The sequence below is a fragment of the Eleutherodactylus coqui genome, chromosome 11 (genome assembly GCF_035609145.1).
Source record: "Eleutherodactylus coqui strain aEleCoq1 chromosome 11, aEleCoq1.hap1, whole genome shotgun sequence".
NCBI lineage: Eukaryota > Metazoa > Chordata > Amphibia > Anura > Eleutherodactylidae > Eleutherodactylus > Eleutherodactylus coqui.
This window is the reverse complement of record NC_089847.1, coordinates 37114014-37136534: the sequence shown is the minus strand read 5'-3', so window position 1 is coordinate 37136534 and position 22521 is coordinate 37114014. Positions and strand designations below refer to the sequence as shown.

Sequence of the window (22521 nt, the reverse complement as noted above, 5' to 3'; positions counted from 1 at the left end):
GCCGCCACACCGAGGAACATACGGAAGACACCGCCGGAGATAAGTGTGTTAGAGCGGAGAGCAGCGAGCAGGCCGCCCGGAGACTGATGAGACAGGCCCGGCTGGCCGTGTGACGCTGCGGGGCCGGTATAGTACCGTACAGCCGCTCGCCTTGACAGGCCCACGGGGGGCCTCGGGCTCTCCTAGACATGCCGCTGCTCTTCCTGGAGCGCTTCCCGTGGCCCAGCCTGCGGACGTACACCGGCCTGAGCGGCCTGCTGCTGGGCCTCAGTGTGCTCAGCGCCTACCGGAGCCTCAGCGGAGAGCTGGACGAGGAGGAAGAGGCGGGAGAGGAGCGCAGAGAGCCGCTGGCCGGAGACGCCCGGGAGGTGGCGGTGCAGCTGGGCCGGTATCTGGTGTCAGACAGCCTGGGGGTGTGGGTGAGTCCCCTGTTGTGTGAGACCCGTGTGTCATGTGTGCGCGCCCTATGTAACCCGTGTGTCATGTGTGCGCTCCCTATGTAACCCGTGTGTCATGTGTGCGCGCCCTATGTAACCCGAGTGTCATGTCGTATGTGACCCGCGTGTGTGCCCTATTTAACGTGTGTGCGCGCCCTATGTAACCCGATTGTCGTGTGTGTGACCCGTTTGTGTGCCCTATGGAGCCCGTGTGTGCTCCCTATGGAGCCCGTGTGTGCTCCCTATGGAGCCCGTGTGTGCTCCCTATGGAGCCCGTGTGTGTTGCCTATGGAGCCCGTGTGTGTTCCCTATGGAGCCCGTGTGTGCTCCCTATGGAGCCCGTGTCTGTGTGTGTGTGTTCCCTATGGAGTCTGTGTGTGTGTGTGTGTGTGTGTGTGTGTGTTCGTTCCCTATGGAGCCCGTGTGTGTGTGTGTGTGTTCCCTATGGAGCCCGTGTCTGTGTGTGTGTTCCCTATGGAGCCCGTGTCTGTGTTCCCTATGGAGCCCGTGTCTGTGTTCCCTATGGAGCCCGTGTCTGTGTTCCCTATGGAGCCCGTGTCTGTGTTCCCTATGGAACCCGTGTCTGTGTGTGTGTGTGTTCCCTATGGAACCCGTGTCTGTGTGTGTGTGTGTTCCCTATGGAACCCGTGTCTGTGTGTGTGTGTGTTCCCTATGGAACCCGTGTCTGTGTGTGTGTGTGTTCCCTATGGAACCCGTGTCTGTGTGTGTGTGTGTTCCCTATGGAACCCGTGTCTGTGTGTGTTCCCTATGGAACCCGTGTCTGTGTGTGTGTGTGTGTTCCCTATGGAGCCCGTGTCTGTGTGTGTGTTCCCTATGGAGCCCGTGTCTGTGTTCCCTATGGAGCCCGTGTCTGTGTTCCCTATGGAACCCGTGTCTGTGTGTGTGTGTGTTCCCTATGGAACCCGTGTCTGTGTGTGTTCCCTATGGAACCCGTGTCTGTGTGTGTTCCCTATGGAACCCGTGTCTGTGTGTGTGTGTGTTCCCTATGGAACCCGTGTCTGTGTGTGTGTGTGTTCCCTATGGAACCCGTGTCTGTGTGTGTGTGTGTTCCCTATGGAACCCGTGTCTGTGTGTGTGTGTGTGTTCCCTATGGAACCCGTGTCTGTGTGTGTGTGTGTTCCCTATGGAACCCGTGTCTGTGTGTGTGTGTGTTCCCTATGGAACCCGTGTCTGTGTGTGTGTGTGTTCCCTATGGAACCCGTGTCTGTGTGTGTTCCCTATGGAACCCGTGTCTGTGTGTGTGTGTGTGTTCCCTATGGAACCCGTGTCTGTGTGTGTGTTCCCTATGGAACCCGTGTCTGTGTGTGTCTGTGTTCCCTATGGAACCCGTGTCTGTGTTCCCTATGGAACCCGTGTCTGTGTGTGTCTGTGTTCCCTATGGAACCCGTGTCTGTGTTCCCTATGGAACCCGTGTCTGTGTGTGTGTCTGTGTTCCCTATGGAACCCGTGTCTGTGTTCCCTATGGAACCCGTGTCTGTGTGTGTGTCTGTGTTCCCTATGGAACCCGTGTCTGTGTGTGTGTGTTCCCTATGGAACCCGTGTCTGTGTTCCCTATGGAACCCGTGTCTGTGTGTGTGTGTTCCCTATGGAACCCGTGTCTGTGTGTGTGTGTGTGTTCCCTATGGAACCCGTGTCTGTGTGTGTTCCCTATGGAACCCGTGTCTGTGTGTGTGTGTGTGTTCCCTATGGAAGCTGTGTGTGTGTGTTCCCTATGGAAGCCGTGTCTGTGTGTGTGTGTGTTCCCTATGGAAGCCGTGTCTGTGTGTGTGTGTGTTCCCTATGGAAGCCGTGTCTGTGTGTGTGTGTTCCCTATGGAAGCCGTGTCTGTGTGTGTGTGTGTTCCCTATGGAACCCGTGTCTGTGTGTGTTCCCTATGGAACCCGTGTCTGTGTGTGTTCCCTATGGAACCCGTGTCTGTGTGTGTGTTCCCTATGGAACCCGTGTCTGTGTGTGTGTTCCCTATGGAACCCGTGTCTGTGTGTGTGTTCCCTATGGAACCCGTGTCTGTGTGTGTGTTCCCTATGGAACCCGTGTCTGTGTGTGTGTTCCCTATGGAACCCGTGTCTGTGTGTGTGTTCCCTATGGAACCCGTGTCTGTGTGTGTGTTCCCTATGGAACCCGTGTCTGTGTGTGTGTTCCCTATGGAACCCGTGTCTGTGTGTGTGTGTTCCCTATGGAACCCGTGTCTGTGTGTGTGTGTTCCCTATGGAACCCGTGTCTGTGTGTGTGTGTTCCCTATGGAAGCCGTGTCTGTGTGTGTTCCCTATGGAAGCCGTGTCTGTGTGTGTTTCCTATGGAAGCCGTGTCTGTGTGTGTTCCCTATGGAACCCGTGTCTGTGTGTGTGTTCCCTATGGAACCCGTGTCTGTGTGTGTGTTCCCTATGGAACCCGTGTCTGTGTGTGTGTGTGTTCCCTATGGAAGCCGTGTCTGTGTCTGTGTGTGTTCCCTATGGAACCCATGTCTGTGTGTGTTCCCTATGGAAGCCGTGTCTGTGTGTGTTCCCTATGGAAGCCGTGTCTGTGTGTTCCCTATGGAAGCCGTGTCTGTGTGTTCCCTATGGAAGCCGTGTCTGTGTCTGTGTGTTCCCTATGCAAGCCGTGTCTGTGTCTGTGTGTTCCCTATGGAAGCCGTGTCTGTGTCTGTGTGTTCCCTATGGAAGCCGTGTCTGTGTCTGTGTGTTCCCTATGGAAGCCGTGTCTGTGTCTGTGTGTTCCCTATGGAAGCCGTGTCTGTGTCTGTGTGTTCCCTATGGAAGCCGTGTCTGTGTGTGTGTGTGTGTGTTCCCTATGGAAGCCGTGTCTGTGTGTGTGTGTGTTCCCTATGGAAGCCGTGTGTGTGTGTTCCCTATGGAAGCCGTGTCTGTGTGTGTGTGTGTTCCCTATGGAAGCCGTGTGTGTGTGTTCCCTATGGAAGCCGTGTCTGTGTCTGTGTGTGTGTGTGTTCCCTATGGAAGCCGTGTCTGTGTCTGTGTGTGTGTGTGTTCCCTATGGAAGCCGTGTCTGTGTGTGTGTGTGTTCCCTATGGAAGCCGTGTCTGTGTCTGTGTGTTCCCTATGGAAGCCGTGTCTGTGTGTTCCCTATGGAAGCCGTGTCTGTGTCTGTTCCCTATGAAAGCCGTGTCTGTGTCTGTTCCCTATGGAAGCCGTGTCTGTGTCTGTTCCCTATGGAACCCGTGTCTGTGTGTGTGTTCCCTATGGAACCCGTGTCTGTGTGTGTCTGTGTGTTCCCTATGGAACCCGTGTCTGTGTGTGTCTGTGTGTTCCCTATGGAACCCGTGTCTGTGTGTGTCTGTGTGTTCCCTATGGAACCCGTGTCTGTGTGTGTCTGTGTGTTCCCTATGGAACCCGTGTCTGTGCGTGTGTCTGTGTGTTCCCTATGGAACCCGTGTCTGTGCGTGTGTCTGTGTGTGTTCCCTATGGAACCCGTGTCTGTGTGTGTGTGTGTTCCCTATGGAACCCGTGTCTGTATGTGTGTGTGTTCCCTATGGAACCCGTGTCTGTGTGTGTGTGTGTGTGTGTTCCCTATGGAACCCGTGTCTGTGTGTGTGTGTGTTCCCTATGGAACCCGTGTCTGTGTGTGTGTGTGTTCCCTATGGAACCCGTGTCTGTGTGTGTGTGTGTTCCCTATGGAACCCGTGTCTGTGTGTGTGTGTGTTCCCTATGGAACCCGTGTCTGTGTGTGTGTGTGTTCCCTATGGAACCCGTGTCTGTGTGTGTGTGTGTTCCCTATGGAACCCGTGTCTGTGTGTGTGTGTGTTCCCTATGGAACCCGTGTCTGTGTGTGTGTGTGTTCCCTATGGAACCCGTGTCTGTGTGTGTGTGTGTTCCCTATGGAACCCGTGTCTGTGTGTGTGTGTGTTCCCTATGGAACCCGTGTCTGTGTGTGTGTGTTCCCTATGGAACCCGTGTCTGTGTGTGTGTGTGTTCCCTATGGAACCCGTGTCTGTGTGTGTGTGTGTTCCCTATGGAACCCGTGTCTGTGTGTGTGTGTGTTCCCTATGGAACCCGTGTCTGTGTGTGTGTGTGTTCCCTATGGAACCCGTGTCTGTGTGTGTGTTCCCTATGGAACCCGTGTCTGTGTGTGTGTGTGTGTGTGTTCCCTATGGAACCCGTGTCTGTGTGTGTGTTCCCTATGGAACCCGTGTCTGTGTGTGTGTGTGTGTGTTCCCTATGGAACCCGTGTCTGTGTGTGTGTTCCCTATGGAACCCGTGTCTGTGTGTGTGTGTTCCCTATGGAACCCGTGTCTGTGTGTGTGTGTTCCCTATGGAACCCGTGTCTGTGTGTGTTCCCTATGGAACCCGTGTCTGTGTGTTCCCTATGGAACCCGTGTCTGTGTGTTCCCTATGGAACCCGTGTCTGTGTGTTCCCTATGGAACCCGTGTCTGTGTGTTCCCTATGGAACCCGTGTCTGTGTGTGTGTTCCCTATGGAACCCGTGTCTGTGTGTGTGTTCCCTATGGAACCCGTGTCTGTGTGTGTGTGTGTGTTCCCTATGGAACCCGTGTCTGTGTGTGTTCCCTATGGAACCCGTGTCTGTGTGTGTGTGTTCCCTATGGAACCCGTGTCTGTGTGTGTGTGTGTGTTCCCTATGGAACCCGTGTCTGTGTGTGTGTGTGTGTTCCCTATGGAACCCGTGTCTGTGTGTGTGTGTGTTCCCTATGGAACCCGTGTCTGTGTGTGTGTGTGTTCCCTATGGAACCCGTGTCTGTGTGTGTGTGTGTTCCCTATGGAACCCGTGTCTGTGTGTGTGTGTGTTCCCTATGGAACCCGTGTCTGTGTGTGTGTGTGTTCCCTATGGAACCCGTGTCTGTGTGTGTGTGTGTTCCCTATGGAACCCGTGTCTGTGTGTGTGTGTGTTCCCTATGGAACCCGTGTCTGTGTGTGTGTGTGTTCCCTATGGAACCCGTGTCTGTGTGTGTGTGTGTTCCCTATGGAACCCGTGTCTGTGTGTGTGTTCCCTATGGAACCCGTGTCTGTGTGTGTGTTCCCTATGGAACCCGTGTCTGTGTGTGTGTTCCCTATGGAACCCGTGTCTGTGTGTGTGTGTGTTCCCTATGGAACCCGTGTCTGTGTGTGTGTGTTCCCTATGGAACCCGTGTCTGTGTGTGTGTGTGTTCCCTATGGAACCCGTGTCTGTGTGTGTGTGTGTTCCCTATGGAACCCGTGTCTGTGTGTGTGTGTGTTCCCTATGGAACCCGTGTCTGTGTGTGTGTGTGTTCCCTATGGAACCCGTGTCTGTGTGTGTGTGTGTTCCCTATGGAACCCGTGTCTGTGTGTGTGTGTGTTCCCTATGGAACCCGTGTCTGTGTGTGTGTGTGTTCCCTATGGAACCCGTGTCTGTGTGTGTGTGTTCCCTATGGAACCCGTGTCTGTGTCTGTGTGTGTTCCCTATGGAACCCGTGTCTGTGTGTGTTCCCTATGGAACCCGTGTCTGTGTGTGTTCCCTATGGAACCCGTGTCTGTGTGTGTGTGTTCCCTATGAAACCCGTGTCTGTGTGTGTGTGTTCCCTATGGAACCCGTGTCTGTGTGTGTGTGTTCCCTATGGAACCCGTGTCTGTGTGTGTGTGTTCCCTATGGAACCCGTGTCTGTGTGTGTGTGTTCCCTATGGAACCCGTGTCTGTGTGTGTGTGTTCCCTATGGAACCCGTGTCTGTGTGTGTGTGTTCCCTATGGAACCCGTGTCTGTGTGTGTGTGTTCCCTATGGAACCCGTGTCTGTGTGTGTGTGTTCCCCATGGAACCCGTGTCTGTGTGTGTGTGTGTTCCCCATGGAACCCGTGTCTGTGTGTGTGTGTGTTCCCCATGGAACCCGTGTCTGTGTGTGTGTGTGTTCCCTATGGAACCCGTGTCTGTGTGTGTGTTCCCTATGGAACCCGTGTCTGTGTGTGTGTGTGTTCCCTATGGAACCCGTGTCTGTGTGTGTGTGTTCCCTATGGAACCCGTGTCTGTGTGTGTGTGTGTTCCCTATGGAACCCGTGTCTGTGTGTGTGTGTGTTCCCTATGGAACCCGTGTCTGTGTGTGTGTGTTCCCTATGGAACCCGTGTCTGTGTGTGTGTTCCCTATGGAACCCGTGTCTGTGTGTGTGTGTTCCCTATGGAACCCGTGTCTGTGTGTGTGTGTTCCCTATGGAACCCGTGTCTGTGTGTGTGTGTTCCCTATGGAACCCGTGTCTGTGTGTGTGTGTTCCCTATGGAACCCGTGTCTGTGTGTGTGTGTTCCCTATGGAACCCGTGTCTGTGTGTGTGTGTTCCCTATGGAACCCGTGTCTGTGTGTGTGTGTTCCCTATGGAACCCGTGTCTGTGTGTGTGTGTGTGTGTTCCCTATGGAACCCGTGTCTGTGTGTGTGTGTGTTCCCTATGGAACCCGTGTCTGTGTGTGTGTGTGTGTGTTCCCTATGGAACCCGTGTCTGTGTGTGTGTTCCCTATGGAACCCGTGTCTGTGTGTGTGTGTGTTCCCTATGGAACCCGTGTCTGTGTGTGTGTGTGTTCCCTATGGAACCCGTGTCTGTGTGTGTGTGTGTTCCCTATGGAACCCGTGTCTGTGTGTGTGTGTTCCCCATGGAACCCGTGTCTGTGTGTGTGTGTGTTCCCCATGGAACCCGTGTCTGTGTGTGTGTGTGTTCCCCATGGAACCCGTGTCTGTGTGTGTGTGTGTTCCCTATGGAACCCGTGTCTGTGTGTGTGTTCCCTATGGAACCCGTGTCTGTGTGTGTGTGTGTTCCCTATGGAACCCGTGTCTGTGTGTGTGTGTGTTCCCTATGGAACCCGTGTCTGTGTGTGTGTGTGTTCCCTATGGAACCCGTGTCTGTGTGTGTGTGTGTTCCCTATGGAACCCGTGTCTGTGTGTGTGTGTGTTCCCTATGGAACCCGTGTCTGTGTGTGTGTGTGTTCCCTATGGAACCCGTGTCTGTGTGTGTGTGTGTTCCCTATGGAACCCGTGTCTGTGTGTGTGTGTTCCCTATGGAACCCGTGTCTGTGTGTGTGTGTTCCCTATGGAACCCGTGTCTGTGTGTGTGTGTTCCCTATGGAACCCGTGTCTGTGTGTGTGTGTTCCCTATGGAACCCGTGTCTGTGTGTGTGTGTGTTCCCTATGGAACCCGTGTCTGTGTGTGTGTGTGTGTGTTCCCTATGGAACCCGTGTCTGTGTGTGTGTGTGTGTGTTCCCTATGGAACCCGTGTCTGTGTGTGTGTGTGTTCCCTATGGAACCCGTGTCTGTGTGTGTGTGTGTTCCCTATGGAACCCGTGTCTGTGTGTGTGTGTGTTCCCTATGGAACCCGTGTCTGTGTGTGTGTGTGTTCCCTATGGAACCCGTGTCTGTGTGTGTGTGTGTTCCCTATGGAACCCGTGTCTGTGTGTGTGTGTGTTCCCTATGGAACCCGTGTCTGTGTGTGTGTGTGTTCCCTATGGAACCCGTGTCTGTGTGTGTGTGTGTTCCCTATGGAACCCGTGTCTGTGTGTGTGTGTGTTCCCTATGGAACCCGTGTCTGTGTGTGTGTGTGTGTTCCCTATGGAACCCGTGTCTGTGTGTGTGTGTGTTCCCTATGGAACCCGTGTCTGTGTGTGTGTGTGTTCCCTATGGAACCCGTGTCTGTGTGTGTGTGTGTTCCCTATGGAACCCGTGTCTGTGTGTGTGTGTGTTCCCTATGGAACCCGTGTCTGTGTGTGTGTGTGTTCCCTATGGAACCCGTGTCTGTGTGTGTGTGTGTTCCCTATGGAACCCGTGTCTGTGTGTGTGTGTGTTCCCTATGGAACCCGTGTCTGTGTGTGTGTGTGTTCCCTATGGAACCCGTGTCTGTGTGTGTGTGTGTTCCCTATGGAACCCGTGTCTGTGTGTGTGTGTGTTCCCTATGGAACCCGTGTCTGTGTGTGTGTGTGTTCCCTATGGAACCCGTGTCTGTGTGTGTGTGTGTTCCCTATGGAACCCGTGTCTGTGTGTGTGTGTGTTCCCTATGGAACCCGTGTCTGTGTGTGTGTGTGTTCCCTATGGAACCCGTGTCTGTGTGTGTGTGTGTTCCCTATGGAACCCGTGTCTGTGTGTGTGTGTGTTCCCTATGGAACCCGTGTCTGTGTGTGTGTGTGTTCCCTATGGAACCCGTGTCTGTGTGTGTGTGTGTTCCCTATGGAACCCGTGTCTGTGTGTGTGTGTGTTCCCTATGGAACCCGTGTCTGTGTGTGTGTGTGTTCCCTATGGAACCCGTGTCTGTGTGTGTGTGTGTTCCCTATGGAACCCGTGTCTGTGTGTGTGTGTGTTCCCTATGGAACCCGTGTCTGTGTGTGTGTGTGTTCCCTATGGAACCCGTGTCTGTGTGTGTGTGTGTTCCCTGTGGAACCCGTGTCTGTGTGTGTGTGTGTTCCCCGTGGAACCCGTGTCTGTGTGTGTGTGTGTTCCCCGTGGAACCCGTGTCTGTGTGTGTGTGTGTTCCCCGTGGAACCCGTGTCTGTGTGTGTGTGTGTTCCCCGTGGAACCCGTGTCTGTGTGTGTGTGTGTTCCCCGTGGAACCCGTGTCTGTGTGTGTGTGTGTTCCCCGTGGAACCCGTGTCTGTGTGTGTGTGTTCCCCGTGGAACCCGTGTCTGTGTGTGTGTGTTCCCCGTGGAACCCGTGTCTGTGTGTGTGTGTTCCCCATGGAACCCGTGTCTGTGTGTGTGTGTTCCCCATGGAACCCGTGTCTGTGTGTGTGTGTTCCCCATGGAACCCGTGTCTGTGTGTGTGTGTGTGTGTGTGTGTGTGTTCCCCATGGAACCCGTGTCTGTGTGTTCCCTATGGAACCCGTGTCTGTGCGTGTGTGTGTTCCCTATGGAAGCCGTGTCTGTGCGTGTGTGTGTGTGTTCCCTATGGAAGCCGTGTCTGTGCGTGTGTGTGTGTGTTCCCTATGGAAGCCGTGTCTCTGTGTGTGTTCCCTATGGAAGCCGTGTCTGTGTGTGTGTGTTCCCTATGGAAGCCGTGTCTGTGTGTGTGTGTTCCCTATGGAACCCGTGTCTGTGTGTGTTCCCTATGGAACCCGTGTCTGTGTGTTTGTGTTCCCTATGGAACCCGTGTCTGTGTGTGTGTTCCCTATGGAACCCGTGTCTGTGTGTGTGTGTTCCCTATGGAACCCGTGTCTGTGTGTGTGTGTGTTCCCCATGGAACCTGTGTCTGTGTGTGTGTGTGTGTGTGTTCCCCATGGAACCCGTGTCTGTGTGTGTGCGTGTTCCCCATGGAACCCGTGTCTGTGTGTGTGCGTGTTCCCCATGGAACCCGTGTCTGTGTGTGTGCGTGTTCCCCATGGAACCCGTGTCTGTGTGTGTGTGTTCCCCATGGAACCCGTGTCTGTGTGTGTGTGTGTTCCCCATGGAACCCGTGTCTGTGTGTTCCCTATGGAACCCGTGTCTGTGCGTGTGTGTTCCCTATGGAAGCCGTGTCTGTGCGTGTGTGTGTGTGTTCCCTATGGAAGCCGTGTCTGTGCGTGTGTGTGTGTTCCCTATGGAAGCCGTGTCTGTGCGTGTGTCTGTGTGTGTTCCCTATGGAAGCCGTGTCTCTGTGTGTGTTCCCTATGGAAGCCGTGTCTGTGTGTGTGTGTTCCCTATGGAACCCGTGTCTGTGTGTGTTCCCTATGGAACCCGTGTCTGTGTGTGTTCCCTATGGAACCCGTGTCTGTGTGTGTGTGTGTTCCCTATGGAACCTGTGTCTGTGTGTGTGTGTGTTCCCTATGGAACCCGTGTCTGTGTGTGTGTGTGTTCCCTATGGAACCCGTGTCTGTGTGTGTGTGTTCCCTATGGAACCCGTGTCTGTGTGTGTGTGTTCCCCATGGAACCCGTGTTTGTGTGTGTGTGTTCCCCATGGAACCCGTGTCTGTGTGTGTGTGTTCCCTATGGAACCCGTGTCTGTGTGTGTGTGTTCCCTATGGAACCCGTGTCTGTGTGTGTGTGTTCCCCATGGAACCCGTGTCTGTGTGTGTGTGTGTTCCCCATGGAACCCGTGTCTGTGTGTGTGTGTGTTCCCCATGGAACCCGTGTCTGTGTGTGTGTGTGTGTGTTCCCCATGGAACCCGTGTCTGTGTGTGTGTGTGTTCCCCATGGAACCCGTGTCTGTGTGTGTGTGTGTTCCCCATGGAACCCGTGTCTGTGTGTGTGTGTGTTCCCCATGGAACCCGTGTCTGTGTGTGCGTGTGTTCCCTATGGAAGCCGTGTCTGTGCGTGTGTGTTCCCTATGGAAGCCGTGTCTGTGCGTGTGTGTGTGTGTTCCCTATGGAAGCCGTGTCTGTGCGTGTGTGTGTGTGTGTTCCCTATGGAAGCCGTGTCTGTGCGTGTGTCTGTGTGTGTTCCCTATGGAACCCGTGTCTCTGTGTGTGTGTGTGTTCCCTATGGAACCCGTGTCTGTGTGTGTGTTCCCTATGGAACCCGTGTCTGTGTGTGTGTGTGTTCCCTATGGAACCCGTGTCTGTGTGTGTGTGTGTTCCCTATGGAACCCGTGTCTGTGTGTGTGTGTGTTCCCTATGGAACCCGTGTCTGTGTGTGTGTGTGTTCCCTATGGAACCCGTGTCTGTGTGTGTGTGTGTTCCCTATGGAACCCGTGTCTGTGTGTGTGTGTGTTCCCTATGGAACCCGTGTCTGTGTGTGTGTGTGTTCCCTATGGAACCCGTGTCTGTGTGTGTGTGTGTTCCCTATGGAACCCGTGTCTGTGTGTGTGTGTGTGTTCCCTATGGAACCCGTGTCTGTGTGTGTGTGTGTGTGTGTGTTCCCTATGGAACCCGTGTCTGTGTGTGTGTGTGTGTGTTCCCTATGGAACCCGTGTCTGTGTGTGTGTGTGTGTGTTCCCTATGGAACCCGTGTCTGTGTGTGTGTGTGTGTTCCCTATGGAACCCGTGTCTGTGTGTGTGTGTGTGTGTGTGTGTGTTCCCTATGGAACCCGTGTCTGTGTGTGTGTGTGTGTGTGTTCCCTATGGAACCCGTGTCTGTGTGTGTGTGTTCCCTATGGAACCCGTGTCTGTGTGTGTGTGTGTGTGTTCCCTATGGAACCCGTGTCTGTGTGTGTGTGTGTTCCCTATGGAACCCGTGTCTGTGTGTTCCCTATGGAACCCGTGTCTGTGTGTTCCCTATGGAACCCGTGTCTGTGTGTTCCCTATGGAACCCGTGTCTGTGTGTGTGTGTGTTCCCTATGGAACCCGTGTCTGTGTGTGTGTGTGTTCCCTATGGAACCCGTGTCTGTGTGTGTGTGTGTACCCTATGGAACCCGTGTCTGTGTGTGTGTGTGTGTGTTCCCTATGGAACCCGTGTGTGTGTTCCCTATGGAACCAGTGTCTGTGCGTGTGTCTGTGTGTGTTCCCTATGGAACCCGTGTCTGTGCGTGTGTTCCCTATGGAACCCGTGTCTGTGCGTGTGTTCCCTATGGAACCTGTGTCTGTGCGTGTGTTCCCTATGGATCCCGTGTCTGTGTGTGTGCGTTCCCTATGGAACCCGTGTCTGTGTGTGTGTGCGTTCCCTATGGAACCCGTGTCTGTGTGTGTGTGCGTTCCCTATGGAACCCGTGTCTGTGTGTGTGTGCGTTCCCTATGGAACCCGTGTCTGTGTGTGTGTGTGCGTTCCCTATGGAACCCGTGTCTGTGTGTGTGTGTGCGTTCCCTATGGAACCCGTGTCTGTGTGTGTGTGTGTTCCCTATGGAACCCGTGTCTGTGTGTGTGTTCCCTATGGAACCCGTGTCTGTGTGTGTGTGTTCCCTATGGAACCCGTGTCTGTGTGTGTGTGTTCCCTATGGAACCCGTGTCTGTGTGTGTGTGTTCCCTATGGAACCCGTGTCTGTGTGTGTCCGCGCGTCCACACCCCATGGAACCCGTGTGTGCGCGCGTCCTATGGAACCCGTGTGTGTGTGTGCGCGCGTCCTATGGAACCCGTGTGTGTGTGTGCGCGCGTCCTATGGAACCCGTGTGTGTGTGTGTGTGTGTGTGCGCGCGTCCTATGGAACCCGTGTGTGTGTGCGCGCGTCCTATGGAACCCGTGTGTGTGTGTGTGTGTGTGTGTGTGTGTGTGTGTGTGTGTGTGTGTGTGTGTGCGCGCGCGCGTCCTATGGAACCCGTGTGTGTGTGTGTGTGTGTGTGTGTGTGTGTGTGTGTGCGCGCGCGCGTCCTATGGAACCCGTGTGTGTGTGTGTGCGCGCGCGCGTCCTATGGAACCCGTGTGTGTGTGTGTGTGTGCGCGCGTCCTATGGAACCCGTGTGTGTGTGTGTGTGTGTGTGTGTGCGCGCGCGTCCTATGGAACCCGTGTGTGTGTGTGTGTGCGCGCGCGTCCTATGGAACCCGTGTGTGTGTGTGTGTGCGCGCGTCCTATGGAACCCGTGTGTGTGTGTGTGTGTGTGTGTGTGTGCGCGCGTCCTATGGAACCCGTGTGTGTGTGTGCGCGCGTCCTATGGAACCCGTGTGTGTGTGTCCGCGCGTCCACACCCCATGGAACCCGTGTGTGCGCGCGTCCTATGGAACCCGTGTGTGTGTTACTACCTGTGATGCTCTTGAAGCTGTATTATATTAAATTACTGCATGACTAACAATTCCCGACGCTCCCCATCTCCTGGAGGGGTGTGATGTCATCGTCTCTGCGTAGTGCTCTGTGTACAGTTGGAGGAGACTGCGGTGACATCACCTGTCCTGGCAGCAGCTCCAGCGCCCCCTTCCTTCACTTCTTGTTTTTTTTGTTTAGAAGTTCAGCGTGTGAAACCCGTCTGTACGTGTGACCATGACTCCTCCGGGGCAGGGCAGCCTGGGAGAACATCCCGGAGCGCCACCAACCCCAGAAATGTCACAAGCATACTGTCGTGTGTAGTACTCCCTGGTTCATTCTAGACTTAAAGGGGTTGTCCCGCACCGAAACGGGTTTTTTTTTTCAACCCCCCCCGTTCGGCGCGAGACAACCCCGATGCAGGGGTTAAAAAAGAACACCGCACAGCGCTTACCTGAATCCCCGCGCTCCGGTGACTTCTTACTTACCTGTTGAAGATGGCCGCCGGGATCTTCTCCCTCGGTGGACCGCAGGGCTTCTGTGCGGTCCATTGCCGATTCCAGCCTCCTGATTGGCTGGAATCGGCATGTGACGGGGCGGAGCTACACGGAGCCGGCATCCTGCACGAGCGGCCCCATTGAGAAAAGAAGAAGACCCGGACTGCGCAAGCGCGTCTAATTTGGCCATTAGACGGCGAGAATTAGTCGGCACCATGGAGACGAGGACGCTAGCAACGGAGCAGGTAAGTGAAAAACTTCTTATAACTTCTGTATGGCTCATAATTAATGCACAATGTACATTACAAAGTGCATTATTATGGCCATACAGAAGTGTATAGACCCACTTGCTGCCGCGGGACAACCCCTTTAACACCGGAAGAATAATGCTGCCTGTCTTGGGCCTTCAGACCTGAGCGCTGGCTTTTGCGGCACAGTTGTGTGTGTGCGTAATAAATCTATATATTCGCCACAATGTTCGTATAACTTATTGTTCGAGGGACAGAATGAATATCGTCATGCGGAATCCGACCGTCCGTGTGGGCCCGGCCTGCAGAGTAACTGCACTTTTCACAAACTTTTTACACAGCTCTCTGCATTGTCAAAAGTTTGTGAAAACTGCAGTTCCACTTTAAAACACGCCAGAAAACACAGACCCCACACATCGCGTGTGATAAATCATGTGTGAGGAGCCTGGTAAGCTTCTAGGGGCCCAACAATCCAGCGGTGTGAGGGGTGTTGGTGGGACAAGTATGTAACGTCCGCTGTGAATCCCCAACGACCTCCCCGTCTGCTGCAAAGGGACTTGTGCTTCAGATCCACCGCCGATGTCACTCCGCAGCACGGAAAGTGGGGAAATCTGCAGTAAAAATGCTGCGGATGGGAAAATGCAAGATCCATCCATATCGCAATTGGACATAGTTCACCTTTATACAGTTTTAAAAAAGGCACGCTAGTGCACAGCACCCTGATTGGGGCCAGAGGGGGCGCTCCTCCGGACTCTGTCAGGTGAGTGGATGCATTCATTGTACGTACAGAACGAATGTGATTGAGAAGTGAGCAATTCTTATAGAACAAGTCAACTATGAATCTGCCCGTCTAAACAGGCCGCACGAGCGCGGATGAGCCGGCGATGACGTCATGATCTTGTCCGCTCGCATGCAGGTAGAAGAAATCGGCAGACATTTGAGAGCATGATGGGGATTTTAAATGCGTCAGTAATATCTACGCGTTAAAGCGGTTCTCCAGGGAAATACTGTTGATGAACTTTCCCCAGGATACATCCTCAATAATTCATCAGGTGGGGTCAGCCATTCCAAAACCCACGTGATTGGGCGCCTGCTGTCAGCATCACAGGGATCGGAGCAGAAGTAGTTAGCGCCGTGCCTGTGTAGTGGCCAGCTCTTGTAATTGCAGTGTCCGTGGCGTCATCAGCAGCTCCGCAAGGACCGGGCACCGGCGGTGCGGAGGAGTTGAGCACCGCATGTCTTATATTTCTACAGTACTTTGGGCAGCTCTGTGAATAATACATATTCCCTGGATAACCCCTTTAAGACGCCGGTACACAATAACACTTCCGTCCTCAGATAACCCCTTTTAAGTATATTTGTTGCTTGTGCAAATACAAACTGCAAATATCCGTAGGTTACCTGAGTTCTCCCCGAGTCCCAGGAGATTATCACATATCTCGCTGGTGTTGGGTCACTCCATGGGCTTTTTAGATTAGTCCTGCGCTCTGATTGGAGGGTTAGTGATCTGTCTAGAATGTGTCGAAAGTCCGGCCACATGATATCTGCCGAACTAGAGCAAAGATCAGACAAGTTTCTCTCCCTTATTGCTCCTCTTAGAAGGTTTCTGACACGTTGCACTATGGAAACTAATAAAAAAAAAAAAATTGAAAAATCAGAAAAAGCTTCTAATGTCGCTGCTATACAAATGACAGAGCTGCATCACATTTACACAGATCAGACGGGTTTCACATTTGTATGCTGCAGTTTTCTCAAACGAGCTTGGAAGAAACGCAGTGTGAATTTCTTCTATTGCACAACACCCTGATCGGGGCCAGAGGGGGCGCTCCTCCGGACTCTGTCAGGTGAATGGTCAAATTTTTTCAAAGTTTTCACCCATTCATTGGAGAAAGGGAAAACGGATAGACCAATGGGGAGGTCTGACTGGTTTTGAGAATGGGGAACCCTCCATCAGCCGCAGTTCTCAATGCAGGGTTGCTTCTCCATATTTCTGTAGCATTGCAGTGAACAGACCGATGATTGAAAAAAAATTCCTTCCTGGATGCATTTGGAATAATTCCTGGATCGCCGACCCTTCTGAAGTGATCGGTGATATTACATGTAGTATTGTAACGCTCAAAAAAGGTGTCCAAGCCGCCTTAAATGCTTGTGTTGTGTTTGCCATCACCACGTCCTCAGGTAGAGTGTTCCACAGTCTTGCTGCTCTTACAGTAAAGAACCCCCTTCTGTGTTGGTGTAGAAATCTTCTTTACTCTAAACGGGGAGTATGTACTCGTCACCGCTGCACTCCTAGGTATAAATATATGATGGGACAGATCCTTGAATTGTCCCCCAATATATCTGCCCATACAGATTTCACATCTCCCTCTCCTACATCTTCCTGCAATGTGGGATTCAAACAGGATTTTACATTAAGACAAACCCCTCCCCCCTTTCTGTTTTTTACGATCCCTGTAAGTTATCCGCCCAGTCACAGCTTTCATCCAACCAGGTCTCAGTTATTCCTACTATGTCATAGTTTTTTTCAGACATCATTACTTCCAGTTCGTCAACTTTGGTTGTCAGACGTCTAGCATTAGTCACCATACATGTATATTTGCTGCCTTTTATTGTAATATATTTCCAGGAGGAATAACAGAGGGATAGAACTAGAGAACAGTCTTCCAGAATTATTGTGACTTGTCTAATATTAACCCTTTCCAATCCAATTTGTATCCTGGTTTTCCTAGGGGGCTTACTCTTTTTCTGCCGTTATACAATGGCACTACATGCTGGCTAAAGCCAGTACTGCATGAGGTGACACGTTGGATAGCCTCCGACAGCAGAGAGGCTGGCAATATACAGTAAGAGAACCCCAACGGACTTCTTCCAACATCAGAGCTGTACAGCCTTAAATCATAATGTCTTCAGAGGTCAGACAGTGGATTGGAAAGGGTTAAGCACCATCATGTTCTCTGGAAGTAGTTTCAGACTGCGGTTTCCCCTTTGGGCCATAAGGGAAAATGTATTGTGAAATCACTGAAACATTAGTTGCTAGAACAACGGCTATAATCGGAGTAGTGATGAAATGCATAGAAATAAAACGTGAGGTCTAAATATGTATAGCCAACCTCGACCAACATGGGTAGGCCGTTAATGCTCGGGAATCCAACCTATGAGACCCTTGTGAACGGCCATAGCAGCCGCAAGGATAACGTACTGTATGTATATAATCGGTAATGTGGCTACATCGCGGCACCTTCATTGTGCGGATAGGTCGGTGTCTTTGATGTCACCTGACCAATCCAAAGCGGACCTTTTAGGACTTCTAAACCAGACTGTCCATCTAATGTCTATGAGCTGATTGATCCCATCCGCCACCATCAAAGAGAAGTAGTTCTTGCCATGAACATATTTTATACAGGGACCGCAGTTCTGTTTGCTGATCAGTTAATGGCGGAAGAAGTAAGTTACTCATGTAACTCGGTGGAGTAGCTTGGCTGAACTATTTTAAGATGCCCTGCCTTAAAAATAGCCCCCCGTGTGCAAGACGTCACTGTGCCGAGGGCTGAAGCTTTCAGATAGATTAGTATTAGGGGTGCCTTCACATGTCGCTGATTTGATGCAGATTTCACCCCTTCAATTTGAACTCCATTGAAAGTGTGAAATCGGCTGCAGATCTGCGCCAAAATCTGCAGCAAATCAGCCATGTGTGAACACGCTCTTAAAATAGGGGATGAAAATTAGCTGCATCCTCCAGTATTTTATTACTGCAGCCCTGCTGCCCCAATCGCCACTTTTCCTTTCTTGATATTCGCCCCCGCTCGCCTATACTGGCTCTTCTTGGATCTGCCGCCGCAAATCTATCAAGTGGGCGGTCCTTACTGCTCGTTTGACAATGGGTGACGTCCGCCTGTCAATCAAGTCTGACTTGAGCTATGCTGCCAGCCCCGCTGACTTTACCACATGTACGTGGCCACCTTAAAGAGGACCTGTCATTAGATGAACTTCAGCCAAACATCAATGATTTTGGCAAGACCAGCCCAACATTCACTATACATGGGATGTCCGGACTGTACCCCAAAGGCAGATGTTGGAGGGGAAAGAAGGATCGGGCAGGTTGGATTTCAATCTGACTGATCTTCTGTTCTGAAAGAAGAGAGGCTGCCGCCAGAGGTGTCCGGCTGCGGCTTGTTGCCTCTCCCTATTAAGAACACGCGGGACGATCGGCTGAGCAATTTTCACACCACCAGCTCTGTGGGCCAACTTATATATGTGGTTTCTGTAGTGCGATCGGAGGTGTCCGTCGAGCTCTGCCTTATGTTGTGTCTACTGATAAGCAATACATATAAAGATCCTAAAGTGTCTGTAAATGACTTGTGTGGATCACACAGACTGACCGTGATCTCTTCTCTCCACGTAGGTCCTGGTGAACACCGTGTGCTGCCTGCTGATGCTGGTTGCTAAAGTCATTCAACATGTGGTGTTCGGTCCGTTACGTGTCAGCGAGAGACAGGTGAGTGCAGTGGAGATGGGGAAGGTGGTCGGTATATTAAGGGTCATTTACGCAGGACGATTATCCCTCCAACCAGCTAAACTGAGCAATAATCGTTCCGTGTAAATGCAAAAAAATCGTTAACTATTCGTTCACTTGTTGTCATCGCTGGCTTTCCGTCAGCATAAAAAGCATCGTGGATCGCTGACTGCTCACTGCGTTTAACCCTTTCCAATTTACTGACTGACGTCTTCAGACATTCTGATTGAAGGCTGTACATCTCCGATGTTGGAAAACGTCCGGCAGGGTATTCTTACTGTATATTTCTGGCCGCTCTGTTGTCGGGGACCTCTCTAGCATGTCACATACTGCAGTACTGGCTCTAGCCAGCAGATGGTACCATTGTATAATGGCAGAAAGAGAAAACCCCCTAAGAAACCCTGAATCCAAAGTTTGATTGCAAAGGGTTAAACTCCTTAGCGCTTTATATAGAAGGTGAAACGCTGAATGAGAAGCCCGCGTTTATGTCGGCGCTCGTTTACCTGACTGTCATCACGTCTAAATGGGACATTAGTTATGCCTTGATTCATCATTAAAGGGTATTTCCAGGATATCGGGGTCTGACCTCTGGGGCCACCAGTTACCTGTACAACAGATGGCTGGGACCTGCTATGTAGGGAATAATTAGGAGGAGGTGCCGAGGTTGGATCCCCCAATTATCATAAAGTGACGGCATGTAGTAGTGATGAGCTGTCACTGTAGCAGATGGTAGTACTTCTTTAACCCCTTAACGACAACCCATACACCTTTTTGCTGCAGTCGTTAAGAGGCCTTCTTCTGATGCATGTGTCTTTTTACAGTGCTGCAACAAAAGCCTTGCATGGTTCACATGCAGAGGCTCGGCGTCTGATGGGTCTAGGGGTTATATGATGAGGGCGCCTCACCATGTAACCATGTAACCCTTTACACTACACGGTCAGTGCCACTGTGGCGTATAAAAGGCTGACATAGGGAAGTTCCCCCCAATATCGCCCATTGTGACCCTGCAACCTGATTGTGGGATCCCAATAGGTTGTTATGGGACCCGGAGGCTTGAAGATGGCCTCAAAGTCTGCCATCTATGGTGGACTATGAGGCTCCGCTTCTGGCTGATCCTCCTAAGACCATATAATACACTGTAATAGTGTGAAGTATTATAAAATAAAAAGTGAAAAAAGATTCTAAATTAAAATGTCGAAACCTACTCCCCCCCCCCTCCCCCTTCTTATGTAAAGGGGAAAAAAAAGACCACTAATTTGATAGTTCTGTATCCATAATCGACTACATAAGGTTAGTACATTATAGTTACCGTGAAAAAACCCCCCATGAAAATGGCTAATTTTGCATATCTCAATTCTCACAAAAAACGTAATGAAAAGCAATCAAAAAGTCATATGTAACATTAAAAAGTACAACTCATCCTGCAAAAAAAGCTTTTAACACAGCACTATTGACGAGAAAAACAATGTTAGGGGCCTTTATATGCTGTGATAGAAGAAAATGGGAAAAAATTAGCCACATAAATTTAGTATCGACGTCCTCACACTGACCCCCAGAATAAACGTAATATATTTGATTATTTTCTACTTCACGGATGAATGCCTTTAACAATTATAATAATAATGAAAAATAATAATTCCAGCGTTACAGATTTTGTTCTTTTTACCTCTAGAAATAAATGGAATGGAATGTGATCAAAAAGTTACATTCCCAAATAATGGGAGAAATGAAGTGACAAACAGGCCTTGTTAGAGCTGGATGGGAAAATAAACATTTGCTCTTCGAATGCAGCGACACAAAACCAGATCTTTATAACAATAAAAAAAAATGTAAAAAATTGCGGTGTAGAAAAATGTCAAATAAAAAACAAAAAACCTATAAACTTGATATCGGGGTGAAATCACATGATTTATTCCGCATTCTGAATACCGTACAAATGAAATCCAAAAAAACAATGGTGGAACCCCCCCACCCCTTCCAAAAAAGAAAGTTCTCCAATACATTATATGTACGCCAAAATGATGCCCTTCGAAAATACAACTTGTCCTGCAAAACACAAACCCTCATGCAGCCGTGTTGACGGAAAAATTAGAGAGTTATGTCATTAAGGCGCAAATGGGCTTCAGCCCTGCTATAGATGGTTATAACAGCTGGCAGGTTGTCGCTGGCAAAGGAAGGGCAGCTGGGATGGCTTAGAGCAACAACTCTGTTCCTTCATGATGGAGCAGAAGATGAGCGAAGAAAGGAGAAGAGCTGATTAGTTAGAGGAGCCACAACCACATCCATGTACTGCTGGTGGTAGGTACTGAGAACCTGAAAGCTCCCACTCCCACCATGGGTGAAAGGAGAGGAGTAGGGGATCGCTGATCGCTATATATAATGCTGTCCTATAGGTGAAGCACTGGTAACTAATAGCCACACACACACACACACACACACACACACACACACACACACACACACACACACACTCCTCTTCACATGTTCTCCTCCATGTTTCCTACCAGCAACCTCCATTAACCATCCACATTGGTACACTTCTTCTTCGTCTCATCGCCTCTTCCTGTCTTTGCAGCATCTCAAGGACAAGTTCTGGAACTTTATCTTTTACAAGTTCATCTTCATCTTCGGCGTCCTGAATGTGCAGACGGTGGAGGAGGTGGTCCTGTGGTTCTTGTGGTTTGCAGGCCTGGTCTTCCTCCATCTCATGGTGCAGCTGTGCAGAGACAGATTTGAATATGTACGTACATACGTAACACTAACAAACCTAAATCTTACTGTATGTGAATAAGGGGCTATAAACGCTGTTTTTTAGCTTTTTCCGTTTCGCGGACAGATATCCAAAGTGTGTCCTGGCCTGATCGCGGGTGTCTGGACTCGAACTCTGAGCCTCATACTCATGTACGATGCTTCAAGCTCAGGTCCGAAAGCCAAGATACACTTCGGAACTCCTTCAGTGAGATCAACGGCGCTATAGACAGTGTGGTTAGCCTCTAATACTTGTTTCTGAATTAACCCTTTATTTCCCCCCTGCAGCTGTCATTCTCACCCACCACCCCGATGAGCTGCCACATTCGTGTGTTGGTTCTTCTCTCGGCAATGCTTGGGGTGTGTTGCTGCCTGGCTGTGCTATGCGTGTTTTCCGGATATGCACATGGGATGCACACGCTGGCGTTCATGGCTGCTGAGGCAAGTATAACAATCATTTGTATGTAGTAGAATAGTAGAAGGGTGAATCTTCCTTCTGCGCCAATCTTAGCTAAGTGTACCTCTACCCTGAACCCATCTTACCAATACATTAATGTGTTAACACTGTGTCAGCTGGCTTACAGGTCAGTGTAACTTCTATCGCCTCTACACATTAGTCGGGCTGACTCTCACATGTGTATGGGGACTTCTCAACTCTCCCCCAACAGGTTAGGTCAGAGGGGATCGGGCACGTTGAATTGTATTTCAGCAAGGGCTGATATGTATGGGAGGATGTGTTTTTGTCTTGTTTTTTTGAGCCAAAGGCCAGAATGGTTCCAAAGGGAAGAAAGTGTAAAATGAAAGACTGATACTACTTGTTTCTTTTGTCTCCACTTCTGTGTTTGGCTTGAAACACTGCATCCAAAACTGCATGTGTGATCCTAACCTAAAAGGAGTATTCAGACTGAAGACCCTTTCTGGCGCATCCTACGTAAATCAGTGGTCTCCACCCTGTATCTCTCCAGCTGCTTTGAAACAACATGTCCCAACATGATGTGATAACTTGGTGCTGGTAATTGTAGTTTCATAATGTCTGGAAAGACTCGGGTTGGCGGCTACTGCATTCGGATCTGCTATCAGTGTCTGATTGGTGGGGTCCAACGAGTCGGGAAAAGCTGTAACCTTTTCTGTTGCTGTTTTCTTCTGTAGCCCCATCTTTATCCATAATCTTCGTGTTCTACCAGTTACCCCTCTTGTAATGGAGTGATATCTGCTGCCAGCTGTTTGGACCGGATGCCCGTGATGTCCCATGCATTGCAGCGCTGTGTTGATAAATGATCCCATTTATTGTGTCTTTATTGCTAAGTGGACGGTGTTGTGAGTGCGTAATAGCATTATAAATCAATTAGCCCGGTAATCACAATCCGATTCCCTCACTCCAGCTTATCAGTCACGTCAATTACATCATTCAGTGTTTTTAATTTACAGTAATAATTTTGTTGTGTTACCATCTCCATTACTGCCAAATGAACCGGTGTTCTCATTACAGAATTACACTTACTATGTTCTATTCATTTTAATTCCGCGTATAATAGGCGGACAGATGCAGCCGGCGGACCGTACACACTGTGTCCTCCAGCACACTAA

General features: G+C 50.9%; 1 protein-coding gene across 1 annotated transcript in view; it reads left to right on the top strand.

The window, feature by feature from the left end:
- Positions 1-22521, top strand: part of AMFR (autocrine motility factor receptor) — a 33952-nt gene continuing 11431 nt past the window's right edge. Inside the window, exons 1-4 of the mRNA XM_066583829.1 lie at positions 1-419; positions 18076-18168; positions 20762-20926; positions 21223-21375. Of these exons, the coding sequence (XP_066439926.1) occupies positions 189-419; positions 18076-18168; positions 20762-20926; positions 21223-21375 (642 nt within the window). The 5' untranslated portion in view covers positions 1-188. The remainder of the gene's footprint in view (positions 420-18075; positions 18169-20761; positions 20927-21222; positions 21376-22521) is intronic.